This window comes from Nipponia nippon, unplaced genomic scaffold, assembly GCF_047370975.1.
Source record: "Nipponia nippon isolate SJK-2023a ecotype South Korea unplaced genomic scaffold, ASM4737097v1 scaffold_1, whole genome shotgun sequence".
Taxonomy (NCBI): domain Eukaryota; kingdom Metazoa; phylum Chordata; class Aves; order Pelecaniformes; family Threskiornithidae; genus Nipponia; species Nipponia nippon.
Window position 1 is genome coordinate 155746637 of NW_028262290.1, and position 21680 is coordinate 155768316.

General features: G+C 45.0%; 1 protein-coding gene across 5 annotated transcripts in view; it reads left to right on the top strand.

Annotated features, from left to right (window-relative positions):
* Positions 1-2164: 2164 nt before the first annotated feature.
* The window catches only part of DIP2C (DIP2 acetate--CoA ligase C (putative)), a 327799-nt gene continuing 308283 nt past the window's right edge, over positions 2165-21680 (top strand). For all 5 annotated transcript variants that reach the window (XM_087729737.1, XM_087729765.1, XM_087729757.1 and 2 more), the window contains exon 1: positions 2165-2572. In XM_087729737.1, the coding sequence (XP_087585863.1) occupies positions 2488-2572 (85 nt within the window). In that variant the 5' untranslated portion in view covers positions 2165-2487. The remainder of the gene's footprint in view (positions 2573-21680) is intronic.

The following is a 21680-nucleotide window of genomic DNA, read 5'->3' on the forward strand; positions in this document are numbered from 1 at the left end:
ATTAAAGAGGAACCCAGGAGTGGCTACTAGAATTCAACATATATGACAATAAAACAAATAACAGCACCATAAAACTAAGGGACTTTGTGTGTTCAAGCCTTATTTATGGCAGGCAACCTCGCTGAAGTATCCCAACCAGTTCTACCACTGGGCTGGCTGAAGTGATGCTGGCATCGGCCACGATCTGGGTGTAAACAGCTCTCCCGCGTCTGGGGCTGGTAACCAGCGAAAACAGGAGAAACCACTGGCCCTACACACGCTGCAGGAATCGCTCCAGTGTTGACGCCGGTTCAGCACAGCTGGTAATATGATGTAATTTGTTTTTGTTCCACAACGTATTAAAAAATTACATTGTTTAGTACAGTTGCAGCCTAAGCTTTATCTTTTGAAGAAACTCCTACATCCTTGCTTTTCTTCCACTGACTGAAACGGTAAGCCAGTAAGGCAAAGTTGGCCTGGGGATGATTACGCCTTTTTCTTTCTGCTAACGTTGTGTCCCGCTGAGACCTGTTCTACCATTGGGACTCCCAAGGATTTTTCAAATGATAGGTGCTGTGGTATCTTGCTCCTTCCTTCTTGTGAGAGACTTACAAAAACCCCCCACCAAAACCCAACCCAGCCCAAACAAAAAAAGGAAGACAATACGTACAGGGAGAAAAAGACAGAAAGGAAGATGTTCCTTGTGGAACATATTGGTTGATCTGAAAGGGAGTTTTATCAAATGTTTTCAAAACAGTTCCCTCTTATGTTGGGGCAGTGTAACTAAGAGTACTGGTGGGTCAGTCCTTTTTACCATGTTCTCCAGATATGGGCTCAGTGTCAGCTGGTGCACGCCGGTGCTGAGCATGGACACACCACCGTGTCAACGCTTTTTTTATGATATCAACATTATGCTACTCTTTCATGGAAACGTGCACCACGGGTTTAGTGATACACAGACCAGAATTGCCACGGCTTGTTTGGAATAGAATAGAATAGAATAGAATAGAATAGAATAGAATAGAATAGAATAGCATAGCATAGCATAGCATAGCATAGCACAGCATAGCATAGAAGATAGATAGAATCATAGAATCATCATCGAATGCTTTGGGGTGGAAGGGACCTTTAAAGGCCACCTAGTCCATCCCCCCTGCAATGGGCAGGGACATCTACAACCAGAGCAGGTTGCTCAGAGCCCCATCCAGCCTGGCCTTGAACGTTTCCAAGGATGGGGCATCTACCACCTCTCTGGGCAACCCGTTCCAGTGTTTCACCACCCTCATCGTAAAAAATGTCTTCCTTTTATCCAGTCTGAATCTACCCTCTTTTAGTTTTAAACCATTACCCCTTGTCCTATCGCTATTGGCCCTGCTAAAATGTCTGTCCCCATCTTTCTTATAAGCCCCCTTTAAGTACTGAAAGGCTAAGAGTCGAATCTCATCATTTAGGTTGGAAAAGACCCTTAAGAGCACGGAGCCCAACGCTGCCCACTCCACTGTTGGCTGAATGCAGAGAACGTGGGCGAACACAGGGGCACGCTGGAAGGTGCTCAGCAGGTGGGGAAGGAAAAGGGGTGTCGGGGCGCGGCTCGTCCTGGTGTTGAACTGCTGCCTGCCTCCAGCACACGCTCCCGCCCCCGTCCTCGGGCGCGAAGGCCCACTTGCAGGGCGTGCTGGAGGGCGAACAAACGACGAAGCGCTCTACCAGCCTCGCCCTGGCGCCGCGGTGCATGTGCAAAGCGCCGGAGCGAGGTCGCTCGGAGCCGGCCCGCGGGGGAGGGCGGAGGCGCCCGCCGGGCCGCCGCCGGGGGGCACCACCGCGGGGCGGGAGGGCCGGGGCCCGGCGGGGGCGGGGGCAGGGGCCGGGGCCGGGGGCGGGCAGGGCCGCGCTGCGCGGCCGCGGAGCGGCGCCGGGGCTGTGGCGCCCCCTGGGGGCCGGCGGCGGGGGCGCGGGGCGGCGCGGTCACGTGGCTGTGACAGCGGCGCCGTGCCCGGCCAGCGGCAGTCGCGGCAGCGGCACCGCAGCGCCAGGCGCCGCCGCCAGCCCCAGCCGGGCGGGGAGGAGCGGGCCGGGGCCGGGGCCGGGGCGCGGCGGGGCGAGGCGAGGCGAGGCGGGGCGGGAGCCGCCGCCGCGGTCGCGGTGCCGGGCGGCGGGGGGTGGGGGGTGGGCCGGGCCGGGCGCGGCGGGGAGCCGATGCGGAGCGATCGCGGGCGGGCGGCGGCGGCGGGAGCGGCCATGGCGGGGCCCCGCTGAAGGAGGCGGCGAAGGAGGAGGAGGAGGAGAGGGGAGGAGAGGAGAAAACCTCCGCATTCCCTCCCTCCGCGCCCCGTCCCCCCGCGCGGACCGCCCGCCCGCCCGCCTACCCCCGCATGCCCGGCTGAGACCGCGGGGAGGACCCAGCCACCCGCCGCGGCCCCGCCGCCTTCCCTCTCCCCGTGCCGCCGCGGACAAAGGGGGAGAGCGGGGCAGCCAGAGGAGGGGAGAGCCCGTCCCCGCCGCGCGAGCATGGCGGACCGCAGCCTGGAGAGCGTGTCCCTGCCCCTGGAGGTGAGGGCCCGGCTGGCCGAGCTGGAGCTGGAGCTCTCCGAAGGTAAAGGGGCGGCGGGGCGGGCCCGGCCCTGGCGCGGGCGGCGGGCGGCGGGCGGCGGTCGGGGCGGGCGGCGGTCGGCGCGGACGCGCGGCAGCGGAGCGGCGGCCCCCGGCGCGCTCCCCCCTCACACACCCTCCGCCCTGCGGCCCTGCTGCCCGCGGGTGCCGCGCTGCGGGCCCCGGCGCCGCGGGCTCCCCTGACGGCCCGTGCCCCCGCCGGCGGGCTGGCGGCCGGTACCGGCGCGGCCGTTTTGTTCTACCTGTGCGTTCCCGCTCCGCCGCGGCGCTGGCGGGGGCGGGCGAGGGGCTCCGGCGGCGGGGCTGGCCGCCCCAGCCTGGCACTCTGCGGTGCGGGAGGTGAAAAATCCGTAGGGCTGGCTCGGAGGGGAGCCTGCCCTGCCAAGAAAATGCAGCTTCCCGGAAGCCTGCCGTGTACCTGCCTGCGAAAATCCCCCCGTGGGCCGCGCCGAGGGACTCGCCACGGCGTCCAGGCAGCGTGTGTCTCGGTTGCAACAAATACCCCGGGGTAGGGTCGATTTGGACAACCCTAGTTAGGTCGCTTAGAGGAAACGATTTTTTTTTTTTATTATTAATTTTTCCCAATACGTGCGATTGAAGGCTTGTGGCGGTCTCCTTGGCGTGGTTGATTGTGACGCTCCGCCGGTTGCCGGCTCGGGAGGGCTCGCCCGCAGCCCCAGCCCCAGCCCCAGCCCGCCCTCCCCGCCTCCGCCTGCCTCCAGCTCCCCGCTTCCCGCCTGTCAGCTCCGGTTCAGGAACGGGGGGCAGGCAGCGATCGGTGCCGGTCAGGGCCCCTCGCTGGGGGGGAACGGAGCGCCCAGAGTGCCATCGGTCTTGGAGGCGACTGTAGTGTATCAGATGTAATCTGTTCCTCCCAGAGGAAGAGAGTGCGGAGTATTTATATATGATGCTAGGGTTGGCTCTTTACTGAAATGCAAATCTGCTGTTAGCTGCCCCCCCCCCCCTTTTTTTTAATAAACCCCCCCAAATATCAGGGTTTATTCGCCACCGAGAGGCTACAGCACTTAACGGAAGGGGCAAACGACCCAGCGTGTCCCAAATTAGTTATTGGAAGTGGTCGATATATTGAGCCGTCTGTTTGTCTTTCTGTCTTTTTGTAACGGTTTGTAAGGGCTCCAAGCCAGAAAGTAAAATGCGCTCGAGCCAGTTTCATCAGCAGGGAGGAGCTGATGTTGACATTGTATTTTCCTTTTAACGCTTTGAGGGTGAAGAGGAGAATGAGCTACTGGGATTGCTTGTGGCTCTCATTTCTGTGCCTCCCCCTCCCCGAGGGTGCCCTGAAAACCTGAAATAAGAGGAGTTAAATACAATATTGCCTTTCCGTGATGCACTGCCTGTCGATTGGCCCTTATCTGTGGTAGTAAGGGTGGGAGGAAGGACTGTTTATATCACGGTATACGTAACGTTCTCGCTTTATGCAGAAAATGCTTCTTGGTGTGTATCGCATCATTGTCTACACACCAACAAGATACTAATTAAACCAGCTGTTAGTAAATGCTTGCAGAAGACCAAAATCAAGCTGGCATAGACCTTCAATAAGAAATATGCTAATTCCGTGTGCTAAAGTTGTAATACAGTTTTACGGTGCAGTTTCTGTAGCTGTAAGCATAATCCAAGACAGCTCTGAGGAAGTGGGACGTGGTTTGCAATTGGACATCTGTATCTGCACTGCTGTAACTTCCCTGCAGCTAAAGCTGGAATGAATTTAGCCCACTAACAATCATCTTTCCTTCTGTGCCACTGATGTTACACCCGGTAAACGGCATGGCTCGTGTTTTCTGACACTGGCAGCCTAAATGAAGATCGGTTGGAATTGGGAGGCAGGTGGAGAAAGGGTCGGTGTCCCGGGTTCAGTGTCTTCTCCGAAGCTGCTCTGGATGTGCTCTTAGTCGAGTACGTGACACTGCTCAGTGCCTGAGAAAATGAAATAATTCATTGCTTAAAGCTCTTGCTTTAGGCATCCGTGTTGCCGCTCCTGGTCTGTTCCCAAAACTAATCCCCACATATAGTGGGATCAGTGACTGGTACAGTTTGATGGTGCTGCAGAAGACTGGTTGTACTCCGGCCAGGCAAACTCTGAGTTAAATGGTTTTCAAGGCAACTTTGTGCTTCTCTACACCCTGAATGTGCAGCGCCTTACATATGTGCTTAACGTGGCCATTACGAGCCAGCCCACTGGCTTCAGCAGAGTACATTCGCTGTGATACGCTTACGCACGTACACGAATATTCACAAGGCTGAGGTTTTAACATGTGTTGTGCTCGTGACGTGTTAGGGTGTCTCTGCTGCCTTCGTGAAGCAGGAAGCTGTTGAGGGCAATAGGCGCCTTCATGCCTCAACATGTGTTTGGGTCTCATTGATACCTTTGGGAGCTGGCTGCCTGCTGTAATTTGTGCCCCTTTTTAAACTGCTTTCCTGAGTCAGACTTGCTAGGAAAATGTTTTTCAAATGCTGGATGCCTGAAACGGTTGCGGTATTGTTCGTGAGCGTGAGTTTTTCAGTTCTGGTGCCGCTGGACGCTGTGGGTTGTGAATTGCTGCCACTTGTACCCAAGCAACCCAGTTCTCTGGTGGCAAACCCTGTTACGGACAGTGCAGCCTTAGGAACAGCTTCTGAAAGCAAGCCGCTGCTTTGTGGAGAAGAGAGAGGGGCACCGGCAGGATTATTGCAAGATTGTTTCTTGGCTGTGAGCTAAAGCTGTCGCCTTCTGGCTCTTGGAAGCGTCTTGTGTGTTAGTGTGTCCTACCCACGCAACGCGCCTCGAAACCTAAGATAAAATAGCTGGTGTCCGTGTGACCAGACCGCTAGTTACTGTGTCACTAGCACAGCCGGCACTGTGCAGATGTTGTAATTACAGTCTTCACTGGTAGTCATCGTACATTTAAATTTGGCCATGGTATTTTTTCCCCCCTTGTAGGCAAAATCTGAGCTCCTTGTTCAGCTGCGCGCTAGGCATAGCCTCACTGGCGGCAGGGATGCTGGCAGGAGGGCCTCTGGAAGCGGCTGCCGGACAGGTAGCACCCACCTTTTAGATGATAGGGCAAAGTGCCTTTTTTTGTGCGAGCGTGTCGGCAGCTGGGCGCTGCTTGTTGGTTGAGAGGGAGGAGCAGTTCATCGGGAAGGTGTTTACTTGGTGTTCTGCTAAGATCAGTCTCAGTGGCAATCCTAACCTCTTGGTTATTGTGGGCAAGCCACATGCCTTCTACCTCCCCTTTGTTGTGGTCTGAATGGGCTTTTTTGTTTTGAACATAGCTATTTGAAAGGTACTATGGATGCAAATTAGGGTAACCATTTTAGATTTCGTTCGTTTCATTATTATGGTTTAGAAGGTGAAGATCAGTCAGAGCCTGAAAGGCTTCCCAGTGTCCTCAGCTGGTGGCCTGCCCCGCGCAGGGAGAGCGTGGCGGAGGTGGCCTGGCACGCCGATGAGTGCTGAGAATGACTTTTGCGTTGATGGGTTGGCATGTAATGTTATGTTCAGCTTAAGGCATCAATGGCATGCTTCTTGACGGTGTTTTCGCTTCCTTTAGGGAGGGGGAAAATGCTTCTGTGTTTCTCAGAACGTAGGGGCGCGGCAGGGGTTTAAATTTTATGAGTATTAGAAGTTGTGGAATCATCCTTATCCCACCAGATATTCTGAAGATATTTGTTCTGCTGTGTTTGAGTGAATGTGTCTGATGCTGGCATGTTAACATACGTGTTCTTTGACACTCTGTAGTAGTTTCCACTGAGTGTACTAAAGCTTGCATTGCTGAAAACTGTCGCCCTTCTAGGCTGATGCAATCAACATGTCACTCTGCAGTAGTTGTTCTTTAGGGCTGCTTAGAATTTTACGAGGCTTTAGTTTTCTAGTGATGTATAAAGTTGTACTGGGTGGAAATAGATGAATCATCTTGTTTTTTAGAATAGCTTGGGGGTTGTTAACTGAAGACCTGATTTAATAAAACCAGGAGTCCTGAAACGAGCTGTCTTATTTAAAAAAATGTAATTCTACAACCCCTCCATTCTTAAAAGCACTTAAAAATTTAAAGAAAAAAGCCCCCCAAATACTTTTCTCATTTTCCCCTCAATTTAAGGGTGTACATGTTAATATTGCCCTTCCAATTACTTCTTGAACCAAAATTAATTGGGAAAAGATGCTCTCTAGTTCCTCCAGTATTTTATCCAAGTGTCAGATAACATAGCAGAAACACTTAAAGAACCACAGACGCCACATGGAAAATGTGAAAACCATCCTGTTCAGAAACTATTCTCCCTATATTCCATACTATACTTCCAGTCCTGTTTCATTTTAAACATTTGAGGCATAGCAGGTTTTGTTTTTTGTTTGTTTTTTTTTTTTTGAAAGGCTGAACTTTTCTCCAGAGCACTTTCAAAAAAGTGTCAGCAGATCTTTAATGACCGGTTACTTATTCCCAAAGGCACTGGACACTCACTCAGCTGATTGATTTGGTCCTCAGCTTTCGTTGCATTGACTGGCTCGATTATTTTTGGTAATATTGTTTGGGGTGATTGGGTCATTGTCTGGCCAGGTTTATTATTTTATTAGGTATGTTCTGTCTTTTGTTGTCTGCCTGTAGTCACTTGGTTGGGGCCAGAGAACTGTAGTTAGCTCCTCTAGTTATTATTTCTCCGTAACATTTGCCACCTGACTCTTCACCCATGGAGAGGTTTCGAAGTGTGAAAATTTCAATAACTACCACACCTCTGTGATTTGGGACACAAAGTCATCCTTTTAATTCGCTCCTTGAGAGACAGTGCTCTGCTTAGCAAGTGGGTATCACCTGTGCAATGACAAAGTGTTAATACTTTCTGAGTTTAGGTGAGAAATGAACTAAGAAATTCAATACTCACATTTGCTTCTTGTTTTTTGAGCCATCAGGGTGCAGTTGGCTCATGTTTTCAGTTCTTTTTCTGGCAAAGAGAGGACTAATTTACTCAAAATATATAAAGCTGAAATTTTCACCTAAGTTACGTACAAGATCTAAGGCTTTAAGAAAATATACCAAATACCATGGGAATTACAATAAAATCAAGAGCGCTGGCAACAGATTTCATCTTTGCAAGATGAAGCTTCTCTCATCAGCTGTTTTGTTTCTTGGGTGGTGCTCAAGTTGGAGAGGGACAGTAACTCGATTATTTTAAAACCAGGTTAAATTCACTCGAGTTAATAACCATTTACATTTTAAGGCACTGGAATTTGAAGTATTTTTCTTTTTTTTTTTTTCGTACCTACCTACTTCACTTTACTGTGATACTTGGACTTAAGGGCTTTTAATGGGTGGTGGTGTGTCGAAAGGATTCTCTGCTGCTCATTCAGCTGAAGTGCCTTGTAATGCCTTGTAAAATAGACTATGCAAATCTCCAGGATGTTCCCAGCACAGCTGTCCCGAAGGCATGCTGTAAATATACCTTTATTGCCAGCTGATGTTGAGCAGCGTTGATGCCCAAGGGTTACACTTAATAGATCATTCATATGATCTTCACTGTATTACACAACAGACATACTCGAAAAACTTTTCCCAAGGACGTGTGAAAATTGCCAATGGGGCGTCAGTTTTATAGGCAAAACAGGCAGTAAGCAATGTATTTATAACAAGAACACGCGTTGTACGGAGCTGCCCGTCACGGCTTCACGGTACGTCTGCCTGATTCGGCTGCTCAGTGCAGGGAGCAGAAGCCAGGGCTGCTTCCCCTTGCCAAACCGACAGCGCGATGTACATCTATCGTTGTGAGCGTCAACGTGCTGCTTTTCTCTAGAAGGGTACTGACCTGCCTTTGTTACTCCATTATAAGGGGAATGCTGTCATTTTGAGTCAAATAGTCTTTATTCTAGCAAACTAAATATCCTTTGGTATTGAAGGAATTCAGATTTAGCACCCCTCTTTCCTTTGTGTTTAATTTTTCTCAGGGAAAAATATTTTTGTGCTGTGTAAAAGGCAGATATAATAAACTAATTTTTGATGCAGAATTTGGATTGGAAGCAGCAGAAAGATCAATGTTTCTCTGAAGGGACATCAATAGACTCCTTTAGGTTTTCATAGCTCTGAATGGATGTTTGTGGTGTGGTACAGAGAATCCTAAATGTGCCATAGCTCTTCTATACTTAAAAATGCATTGACTGCATTTTAATTTTTTAAGAGGCTATTTGTATAACGCGTCAAGCAGGACATATAATTTTTTAAAAATAACTGCTTTAATTCCCCGGCAACTGTCAGACAAGATGACTCACTGCAGTATAAAAATTCACCACAGCACATCATAGATTTGACACAAACTCTTAATCCATGTAAAATTATGCATGTATATTCCCCTACCTTCCCGGTGGGTGAGCTTCATTTTTCCAAACTCCTGATGATCCCATTCTGCCTGCTCTTCTCCCCCGCCTCCTTTTTTCCCCTTTCTTCTTGAGAACCTCCTTGCAGTCAGTAGCCCCAGCCACGGGATGTGGATGCAGCAGTCTTTTTCCTGGCTTGTTCAGAGCCTTTCCTGATCCTTAACAACGGGCTCCGATTCTCTCCTTGAGTGTGGTGGTGTGGGGGGCATTTCCAAAACGTGATTGCTCTCTGCAGGGTTATTTCTGGTCTTTCCTTGCATTACTAGGGTAAACATACACTAAAAAACTGGAACTGGTTTCATTTAACTCCACTTGGTGGAATGCATCGGGGAACTGCTCGTTTCAGGCAATCAATCAAGTTTTTTTTCAGTAATCTTAGCTAGGGCTTCTAATTGCTAGCCAGGATTATTTATCGCTAGGATTAAGTATAACTTTAAAACATATTGGGGACATCATGATCTTTTGCAGTAAAAAAGCAAATATAGGAATGGGAATACTGAAAGCAATTCAGCTTGAGACAGGTGCTGGGGAGACCATGGCCGCGGCTTCGGCTGGAGCCTCTGGCTGCAGAAGAGGAGGCTTCTGCCCTAACGCCTTGTGGAGTCCCAGCAGAGCAGCCTGTGCACGGCTCTTGGGGGACGGATGGAGGCATGCCATCATCCTTCTTGTAGTCCCTCTTCTGAGAACAGTCAGGTGCTGGTTCTTGGCAGTTTGCTGGGCATAGTCTATTTGACACATAACCTGCAGTGCTCAGAGCAGCACTAAGTGCCAGGGTGTGGATAATTGTCACGTTATTTTACAGCAGATGTTAACATTGAAAAGTATATGATGTCTGGTCTCAATGACCTCTTTTTAAGAGTATTGTGTTAAATGGTTGAATGACTAGAGAAAGGAAGAATTCTTATAAAGTATCTTGATAACGTGGAAGGGAAGGAGGTATTTCCTATGACTTTAGAAGGGGCTGTTTGATTTCCGAAGACTGAACTGGACCATTAATAGGGCATATTTTAGGATGCTTGAGGTGGTGTTTGCTTTTATGTGTACAGCTGGGTCTACAGCATGGTGGCAGTTGAGGGAAGAAGGGATTCTTCAACTGTTGTCTGCTTTTTATGGAAATAAAAATGGGTATTAGGACCTGTGTTTGGTCCTATTGCTCTCTGGATCCAGAAATCATACCTCCACACTAACCATGGCATCTGCAGTTTTTTCATTGGAATCTTGGCTTGATCTGTATGTAAGATTAAAATATCAAAAAAAGATCTTGTAAGTCTGGTCTGGTAGGAGCTGTTCAGAAGCCAGGAAAATGTTTCTTAACAAACTCTGTGACAAATACTGAAGTGCAAGTAATGGAGCCTGCTGTTTCACTGGTAGGCTGGTGATTGAAAGTCTGCCTAGACTAGCAAAAGTTTAGAGACTTTTGGTTGGCTTAGAGACCCAGATGAAGTGTGCTGACACTCTTTTTTCCTAGTGTGTGGATGTCCATGTGTCCATAAACAGCCTGGCAAAATAAAGAGGCCCTAGCAACAATCTCTTCACAGAAAGTAGGCCTGGACTGTCCCTTCTGTGTGGCCCCTCCAGATAGCGTTACAGAGTATTAGCGGGATGATTACAGGGCTATTGTGTCTATTACCATTTAATGAGAAAATAGACCAAATTGGTCTTTGGGATTCTAGTATCTCATTACGAAACAGTTCTGAAATTGTACAGAAAGTTTCCATCCAAAATCCATATACTCTATAACTACAGTTTCACACAGCCACATGCCTCAAGGTCATAGCACATACTGAAATGTCACCTTTTTTTTCTTTTTTTTAGGGGATACCTTAGTTATATTAACTCATATTTCTCATTGTTATAATTGCAAGGAGAATGAGCAAAAGCTAGACTTTTGCGTGCCATGCCTCTCTTATCCTTGTTGAAAGAAGTGGTATTCAAATAACGGGATATTTTTGATGAATGCCTGAACAAATAAAATGATGGTATTGTGGTGACATGCGAACAGTTCAACTTTGGTAAATACTCTTAAAATGGAAATTGTGTTTCAAATGCTAGACTACTTTGACAGATGCCTGAGGATGGACAAACAACAGTTATCTAGTGAAACAGCAAAATTTGGAAACGTCCCTATTCTTTCCTGAATGATGACAATGGCAAACCCCTCTGCTGAATTTGCTGGAAGAGCCCGGTTTCATTTGCCGTATTTTTAGGCTAAAAAAAAAAAAGAATACATTGTTTAGAAGATGGTGTAAGTTTTTCTAAGTGTTGTGAAGTGAGGAGTTAACTTTTATTAGGAAAAAATGAAAAAATACTGTTGGACTGTAGAGTGATTTTACTTCTAAGAGAGAAAATAACAGGTTGGCAATGCTTTTGATTCGCTCTACTTTTAATCAGCTCCGTGTTGTAATGGAGAAAGTTGGTTTGTTGTGTTGAGCAACAACAATCAGACTAGCAGGAATTAAATTTAATGCTTTTTTTTAAGATGATGAAAAAAAAAGTCTTGCATTTTATGTTTATGAATTTTATGCTGCTAAAGCATTTGACACATTCCAGTCACAAGGCCTTATCTGTGTCTCTTACAAACTCTTACTTTAGTCATACGAGCATCCATACCATAGACTAGGGAGAATTTGAAAAAAACAGTTCAGAAGGGATCTTGAAGAGTGACCAAGGGTAGAGACTTGGGACATTGGGGATTAAAGCAGTCCTAATAAACATTTTTAACCAGGAGAGTGTTGGAGTTTATTTTGATTATTTGACAAACCTTGTGTTGGGGAAGGAAGAATACTTTCTCATAGTGCAAAGTTTGTGCAATGTTAGCAGTCAAAAACACAAGAACATCCAATCCCTAGGAATGGAAATTAGACAAAGATTGGAGATAAGACAGAAAATACTGATAAGACTAGGTAAACACTGAAACACTTGCATAGACAAGAAGACTCAACAACTTTCTAAAAAAATCTACCTGCTAGTAGACTTGATAGAAGGCTCCTTTCTAAGAAATCATGTAAGAAGTTTGTGTATGTAGATAGATACGTAAACCGCTGAATCCACCCTTGACCAGAAATATACCAGTTTAAATGTGATAAGTACTTTTGTAGTGGCATTTTATAGATGTTTTAGTCCAGCATTATCATATATATTTTCCTGGTAACTTCAAAAAGCACTGCAGCAGTTGGGAATTTCAGGTTTAGTATGTTTTCAGTAGTTTACTAGTGATGACTTGACATTTACTTGCAGTAGTAATTTGCTTTAAATCAATATTGAACACTGTAAGGATGTGCATACATTACAGTTTGAGAGGATATCAAATGCAGCTGCTCTGATAATACTTGCTTAAATACTGACTACTCATATATTTACCTGTAGCTCAGGGGACTTCTGTATAAGCATGAAGTGGCAGAACAATAACATTTTTAAAAGCTCCTTTAAAATTTATTATATGTAGCTTCATCATTGGCTTTTACATAAAGGTATTGTCCTTTTTAATCGTTTGGATAAAGAATAAGAAAGCACTCGCTTCCTCTGAAGATTAATCCTTCCTGCATCCTATTCCCTGATACTTCAGGGAGGTGAGGTCTGCACTCAACAACGAAATGAGTTGCAGTAAGGCAGGTAATGGATCATTTTCCTGCTTTGTTATATATTTCCTTTCAGCTTTCATACAGTAGGTATATATCGTGGTGTATATTTTTAGTTACAGATCTGTGAATATTGTTTCTTTCCTTCCCCTCTAGTGTTTCTTGAATTTTTTATTATTATTTGTAATTCCATATGTGATTTTAATGCACCTTGAATCCCTGCTTTTTCAGCATACTGAGTTGCAGCTAGTGAGAAGCCCCTTCCTACTTCTCATGGGAAGGTGTCATCAGGATGGCTGCTTTTTGCTCTGATGTCTTTGCTTTTGCCTCGCTGGCCAGTCGCGGTAACTTGGATTTGCCCTTCACGTTGTGGGGAGAGGTGAAGGGTATAGGAGCAGTAAAAGTCTCTCTGTGCCTTTGGGCTGCCGTCGGAAGGTCTGTGAAAACTGTTCTGTTTATTAGGAGTTTCACAAAGCTGGTATCTTTGACCTCCAGAGGAAACCACTTCTGGAGCACGGTGGAACGTAGAGAGAACATACTCCTTTGTCTGCAGTGGGAGAAGTAAGATATTTCTTTTTGCTTAGCCCAGACGCTGTTTTTCTTCTTAAGCACAATGGTGCCTTGGCTGGTATTGTCTGCTGACGGTACTTCTGAGGAAGACTGGGGCTCCTGGCAAGTCCGATACTTCTTCAGCTTTGAAGGTCAGCCTCCTGTCTGTTTTTTGTTCCACAAAGGATGCTGTGCGGCCGAGCGAGGTGACTGGAAAAAGTGGAAGAAGTGAAGAAGCTGTGGGGAATGCCTTGAGCCAGAAGTAAGCACAGTGATGTTAAATTTCACCTTTGAGTGCTGGGTCTTTTAGAGAGATTTGGTAACTTCTGGTAACCTAGTCTGTAACAGTTTTCCCCCCATATGGTATACTTTTGGAACAACAAGTATAGGAAGCTTGGGCTCTTTCTTGTCAGTGCCAGTTTCTGTGTCCTTCTGGGAGGAATCTAGGCTGGTTCATGCACCAGCTCTTTGTACTGTTCAAGAAATAGGCTGGGCTCTTTTCTGTCCCAAAGATCATGCAAAGACCACGGCATCTCTGAAGCTTAAGGAATTTCAATCTGAAGTCCTCGTGTTGTATAATGCTGTTTGTCATTCCTAGGTGGTGGTCTGGCTTTGGCTGACCTGCAGAATGCTTTTCTGTGTATTTTGATTGGAAAATATCACCTGCAGTGTTAGGTCTGTTACACATCATTCAAAATGTCAAATTGCATATGTATGTTGCTTCAGATGCACTCTGGCTGTTCGTGACTGTAATTGGTTACTTCTGGTAAATAATAAATGTAGTTTCAGATTTAACTTCCTTTATGAGCCATTCTGCTTCAGGAGGTACTAGAAGTAACTCCAGGCCTTACGTGCCAACTTGTTCCTCTCTACTTTTTTAGGACTGAAGCAAATTGAGTATCTAGGACTATGTTAGAAATTGGGAAGAAAGAAGCCATCTCTTCTTCAGAGTTGGCTGTTTTAACATGAGCAGCTTCGTGATCCGAATTTTACACGGTCTTTTTACTTCTGTTGTAAATCTGCTCTAACTCGGACACCCAAAGAAGTCTCCCCTGACTTCTCTCTAGATAGAAGGTTGCTTTACTAGTGCGGATCTTGTGAAAAGTAATAGTTTAAAAATGGTAGCTGATAGATGCTACCGAAATGTCATACTTAAATAATAATAAAACATGTTATGTATGCTTTTTCATCAAAAATTGCTGACATGGATATGTTAGGGTTAAGAGAGAGAGAATAAAGCGTCTAAGTAACCATATCCTTTTGAAATACTGTGGCATCTGTTTTCCTCCAGGCTTCTTTTGAAAATATTGTATGACTGTTGTCATGGACTGGGTCAGCCCCCTCATCGGTTTCTGCATTCCACCCCAGAGCCCCGCAAGGACAATAAAGCAGTCACACCTCCCAGAGCTGGGCTCCTAGGAGTGTACAGTGGGAATTACAACAAAATGACAACAGTCTCCCCAAAACACAAGTATGGGAGTACTCTCAATGTAAAAGCTGAAGCTTCATTTCCCGGGGCTTAAATAAGGAGGGAGTATAAGTTTTGCCAGAATATATTCTTGTATTTATTTTTTCACTCCAATGAAGTCCAGTTCACCTAAAAATAAATGGCAAAAACTATGTTGGCATCAGGGCTGCACTACTGGGTGTACTTCCACTTGAAGCTATGTCTGTGAATAGTCAGAAACAATCTGAGATATTTAAGGCTCTATGCCAGGGTGTGTGGTAGAAAGAAACAGATACTTTTTCTTCTCTTCTCTTTGTGTCTAGTCATTTCTGGCACTAAGAGAACATTTTGCATTTCAGACAGAGCCTTTACATTTACAGAACAGCAGGCCAAGATGTACTAGTCCCAGTGGAAAGATACGGACCCCATTCAGGAGTGGGAAACCAGTCCATATTTAGTGAAGTTACTACCACTTTGCTGGAAGCAGCTAGCGATCGCAAAAGCTCTGTAGCATTTCTGGTCCTTTGTGAAAGGTAACACGGGGTCGGTATCACCTCTTCCTATGTGACAGAGAAAGAGAAAACCAGCGTATGTTCCTTTCGCTTTCATTTTTTCCTTCTCCTCACCTCTCTCTCTGTTGTTTTTCCTATTGTTTCATTGTAAACTCCGACCATCGGGGCTTCTCTCCGAAGGCATCTGGCCCTGGTATGGCAGGCCAGGGTCAGTCCGCCATCCTGCCCCATGTGTTTCCGTTCCTTGGCCATCTGTCTTTCCACCAGTCATCTTAAACAGCAGGTTTGCGTGCCGGATCACAGTGTAGATAGTTCATGTGATGCCTCCTTTTGCAATAGTTTGTTTTTTTTTTTCCCCACGTGTGAAAGAGTGCTCGTGAGACATGTGAGGACCAACGTGCTGAAAATTGAAATCTTATTCTTAAGTTGATTTAAAACAAATTCTTGTCTTGGAGTAACTAACTTGTTAACTACTGAAACTCAAAGACTGTAGAGACACTAGCTGAGGTATATGCGTTCTGCTAATCATGCTTGATGTTCGCTTTTTTGGTTCTTTATCATGTCTGCTTAGAGCTAGCTTAGGATGTTCTCCATGCAGTGTGAGGCATTTATGGAGAAATGCGCATCTTAAATTTCTTGAAATCTGATCTGGAGATAAGTCATGACATCTATTTTCCATCTAAAAATGCATTTCTCTTAATACTACCCCCATTCAGTGTGTTGTTGTTTTTTTTTTTAATTCACATGAAACCCACACTAAACAAAAATACAGCTTATAGAGCCTAAAATAATGAAGGAACTACTTGCAAAGAGCCGGCAATGCTGCCTACATGATGAAAGCCATTTAAATTGTTCAGGCATAAAGCATGGATTAGAAACTCTATCTTCAAATCATCTTTGCATATTTATGAGTACACCTGTTATATAAGCAGTGGAAAGTGCTGAGATTCATCCTGCCCCATGCCACGGTTAGCAGGGTGAAGAAAAACAAGATTGTTTGTCAGTTTTAAGTCTTTCAAATCCGAAGTGGAGCCTTATCTGCCTAATAGCCTAATACTGGAGAAGGATACTGTTTGTGTTTGGCAGGGCTGTGTTCCTGTGACTGTCAGTGGCTGAATTACTGCTCCCAGTTCTATATAAAGATTCCTGCTCCCACCCTGCCCCTCCCCAGCGCTGTCATTTAGCACAATGTGCAGCATGCAGTATGGCTATAAAACATCCCCAAAATACTGAAGTATGTCTGCTTTCATACTTGTAAAAGAAGAAACAAATAAAGTGCCGCCTTCTTGGCTTATGTTAACTTCCCAGCTCTGTTGGGTTCAGTGCCAATTGAGGCCGAGTCATGGTACTTGCACGTATATTCAGGCATGGCCTCTATTCAGGGGAAGAGTTGGGGGGTTGTATGATTGCTGTGTCCTGCACCTCTTCTCTGCTCAGTGCAAGTGTTATGCTCAGTTTAGACTTTGGTGTTAATTTGAGTACCCACGAAGTACAGCTCCCTGGGGAGCCCAGCTTGCGCCAACCAGTACTGAGGGTGCTACACGATGTGGGATGAAGCTGGCTTTTGAAAGTCCTATCCAATGTCCCTGCTGCCATGCTTCTCTTTGCAGGTGGGTCATGATTCCAGTGATGCCTGGGTTTACACACAAAAAAACAAAACCAAAAGAAACAAGAAGAGGAAGAAAATCTTGTGGGTTTTTTTTTTCTTTTCTTTTCTTGTTTTTCCCCAGAGGAAATTTTCTTTTTGTAGCTTTCTAAAGTTGGATCAAGTCAGCAATTGGCTACATAGTACAGCTTCATAAATAACTGCTGCCTACTGAGAACCGGGATCTGAACAGCATGGATGGAGGAAAAGATGGATGCATTGGGAAGAGATGTGTGTATGGAAACATCTTAAGCCAGTTTTGCTACTGAATAAAATATTTTATATAACTACACTGTCTGAATATAAGGAAAAATTTTTTTTCTGTGAGGCATGGCACAGGTTGCCCAGGGAGGTTGTGGACTCTATATACCTGGTGATACTCAAAAGCTGTCTGGACATGGTTCTGGGCAACCTGTTCTAGGTGGCCCTGCTTGAGCAGGGGGGTTGGACCAGATGGCCTCTAGAGGCTCCTTCCAGCCTCAGCCATTCTGTGATACACCCTTAAATTACCACCCTTTCACTGACACGTAATTTTGTGCTTCCCAATACATTTCTCCTGGATTTCACACTGTATTTGGTTCTTGGAATGACATGCTCAGCCTCTCCTGCAATATGTTCATAGCTGCTATCAGTGGCTCCCCAGCTGAGATCTTTCGTAACACCAAGTTTTTAAATTTCACTTGTAATTATGTCACATGCACGTTCATGATAGTCAGCAAAAATATGCAACATGGGAGGTGAAGCACAATGCATTAAACAGATACTTGATTTTGAAACCATTTACTTAAAATAATGTTACTGTTTTTTGTATGCAAAACTTGATAATGGCAGTAAATTTACATCTTACGTAAATGATCTAGAATTCAAGCATGGGTAAGGTTGCTTGTGATGATTTTAATGCTGTCATTATGATCATCACTCAGGTATATGACTGTCAATTAAACAATTCCTAGGTTTTTTTCCTGTATGATAGAAGTGTATGCCTGTTTATATCTGTGGAAAAGTAGTTCCTTTGGTTCTGTCAGGAACAGGGAAATGAGCAGAACTGAATGGCTTTGAAAATCAGTTTGTTCGATTGCTTATTAACATTAATTTTAGATATGAAAATATCTTGAACGTTGATGAGATATTTTATTATTTTTATTGAAACCTGTTTTGAGAGTTGCATGCAGCTGTAATCATGCACTTAAATATCACGTATTTTTTAGAAGTTTCATGTCAGCAATGCAATAATGAATCCTTCTGACTGAGCTAGAAAGCAGTCACCAGATACCTTGGCACGTTACCCACAGTAAGATCTTCTTATGAAAGCTGTTTGGTGGCTGTGGTCCTCAGTTGAATGTTTGGCCTCACACTGTTAATTCTTTCCTAGCTACCAGGCTTTCTCTTCCTCTCTATAAAAAGGGAAGTCCAAAGAGCTGGCCTGTATTTTTTTGGGTATGAACGCAGCTTTTAAATATGGAAGAACTTCCATATCCACGTTGTCCCCTGACTATTCAGTGAGCAGCTGGACATAGCTTTTGCAAGAGAAAGTTATGTAGAGTATGGTCCCAGTTCAGCAAAGCATTTTAAGCATGTGCTTAAGTCTCATTGATACTGCCAGTTTAACTTAAACCAAATTGTCACACATGGAGGGAGCATATCTGTCTCCTGCATGGAAAACCCAAATCTTTGGCATTGTCATTGCTTGCTTAAAAAAGAGAGTCAGTATTAATCAAGGGATCAACAGTTTCTTCTGGATTACTGTGTGAAAGGTTAGGGATCTTAAAAGCATTATTTTTTTAAATGATGCTCCACTATGTATTTAACATTGTCAGGACGTTAGATGAAGAAAAACAGAACTACCATATCTTGTTCTCATTTTGTGTGCTTTCTCTGTGCTTTTTTGAATTTGTAGATTTAAAAGATTACGGGTGATGACATTCTTCATTTCCATAGTATGAGGTCGGAGGTCCTCCAACCTGTCTTGCTTCTGTACCACAGCCTCAGAAACAGAATTGTATCACCCACGTTCTATCTGAAGAAGTGTCTTTGGTTGCCTTCAGGGTAAAGACAGTGATACGCAGGTGTCAGGATGGCAGTATTGGGTTCCAAGACCTGAAATCAGTCTGATGCAAGTCAGTCAAAATCTGGCGCTGCAGGGTACAGTGGTAACCCCAGTTCTCAGATGGGCAGGAGAGGAAAGTGTGAAGTCTTGCGATATTTGAGAATCTGCTTTAAAAATCAGACTAACCAGGCAACAAGGAGAAAAGCTACTTTTATTTCCATGAGATAGTGCATGTCAGCAGAAGAATACAATATAGTAAATGTTTTGGTGAAGGATATGCTCGATACGCTTGCAGTGGGTTGTCAGAAGCCACGTGCCATGGAGAGGGGCCTCCTGTCTGCAGCCGTACCTTAAAAGCCCAAGGCAAGTCCTTGCGTTCAATACACCTGGTGCTTCTGAGTGACAGTGAGGAAATGGGGGGTTGCAGCCATTGCCTTTCCTCCTGAGGACAAGGAGATCTAGGCACTTGTTTTCTGGAAAACGTTTTGAGTCTGTTTCTCTGTTCCTTGTGCTGCAAGGCAGGAAGAGGGAAGAAGCAAGGAGGAAAGAGCAAGGCTGGAGCCATTCTTTTTTTTTCTAGCATTGCCTTAACAAAAGTGGTTCATAGGCCAATTGTTGTCATCACCAGCCAAAGACAAAAATGCCTATGTCCTGTTTTCCAGGGCCGAGTTTGCAACTCAGGCATATGGAAAATCTAGATCCAACTGGGTATTTTTCCAAAGACTGTATTGAAGCCATTCTTTTATGGGAAAAGGAGGCAGTTGAGGGATGGGTGAAAAGATTTTTTTTCCTTATCTTTTTCTGGATTTTCAAAATGTCAAAAAGAGTGGGAGAGGCCAAGTGATAGGTATGTCTTTCCTTTGACACTGTATGGCAAAGGCATAAATTGTATCAGTTTTATAGTGTATTACTGTGATCAAGACATGAAATAAAAGATTCTGTTCAGGATCATGGAATATGATTATGACTTGTTTTGCATTTTTATTTTCATCTTCCTTTTACCATCCATCATGGTGTCTTCCTCAGTGTACCTGTGGTCTACTGAACTCGGTCTGAAGGAACACTGTTTTCCCACTGAGTTTGTTTTGCTTCATTAAGCTGTATGAAAACGTAGTGGCTGCAAGGAGCTTGATCCTCTTGCAATATCTCACATTTATGATGGTTTAGTCCTCTGTTACTGTGTTTCATAAGATCTGAATAACGAAAGAAACTTTTTGATTGATTGATTGTGCAGTAAAAGGAATGGTCTACAAAGCCTAGTACAAAGTTCTTGGTTGTACCTGCTGCTTCAGGGTGAGGAGGCTGAGAAGTTACTCTTTCACTGAGATGGAATAATTAACATTTAGGCATAAAAATGTATTTGGACAAGGACTGCATATTCCATTAAAGGCTAAATGTGACACATTAGAGAATGTAAGAATTTAGCTGTGGAAACATCTCTTGAGGCAATGATTTTTTTTCAATTATATTTAAGGAAGTAGCTTTTTAAATTGCAAAAATCCATACACAGACGTCATTATTTTTACATGCAGTGTGTGTGTGTGTAGGCATATTTAAAGATGTAAAGAAATATACATGCAGAGAAGATGGGGAAGGAACCTCACATGCTGACTTCTCAAATGAACAAATCTTCCCACTTAAGGGAATGTTATGGGAAGCAGCAGCTCCCGTAGGGATAGGCATGCACAAGTTACCCCTGTTCTGAGTCACGGATTTTTCCTCAGCTTTGTGGCTCAGATGCGCAAGCCCCTTCCCCACCACGCTCCCAATTCCTTAAATAACAGCTGAGGGCAAGAAGGACAAGGGATAGATCACTGTCACTAGGAGGCCTTCTAAATCACAGCAGGGTACGTGGGGTTTCTCGATGCTCAGTCTCAACTGTCTGGTACAAGAAGATAATTTTAATCCTATTTTATTTATCACTTCTCAGTAGTGTTTTGGCTTTTATACTGACTCACACCCTTTCTAATGAGTCACCAATGCTTTGTTGTGAAATGGACTTAACAAATATCTTTATTCCAGTTAGTTTTGTGATGTGTATGTTTCTGCTCAATCACATGAACTGAATTACACACTGCTGTTGCTTACAACGATGTCTTTTGGCTTGGAACAATTAACTGTAATAACCCTTGGTACCTCAAAATACACAGTGAATAAAGTAAAACTCTATTGTATATATCTTGAGGTTTATTTTAACACATTGCCCCTTTAGAATTGCAGTATCTGGTGATCTCTGTAGGGGCATTTTGTTACAAAATGCTCTGGCTCGCACTGAACCAAATTTAAAACTGGAGCAAATTCAGACCCATATAATTGGTTGGGAAAATAATGAGAGAGGGAAGATCAATTTGGCAGACGGGGATGCAGACATACAGAAAGTCTTTGGATGGAAGCAAAAAAGCTTTGAAATCCAAAGCTGGCTCAAAGACTTCTCAGCAGCATCAGGCAGAATTGAACCATAGGAGAGGTGAATACTGCTTCTGAACAAGAGCCCGTCCTCTGTCCTTGCGGTGGTGGCTGAATGTACGTGCTCAAACCTCCCCGTCAGTGACAGAAGCCGTGTTTGCTTCTCAGAGCCTTAGCACAGGCAGAGCAGGCAGCCAGGCTGCAGTGGTTTCACCATCTGAAATAGTGGCTCCACCGACAGCAGCTCAATTTGCCGATGTCCAGGACCAGTTCTCCCGAAATGTCTCTAGATGAACACGTGCCCTTGAAGTTGTGTCTCCAACCACCATGTCAATAAGTGCTTCAGCATATAAATAATGACGTATCGGTAGCTCAAGACATGAGCAGTGATTTTTATTCTTTTTTCTGTGATATTTCAGAAATTCATATGTCTGCTGATCACACACGCACACAGACACACACACGACACACAGGTTCTCCCAGTAATTCCTACCTCAGGTCTAATATCCTGTGGATGAACTACAGTCTTTGTTAGATGACCATCCTTTC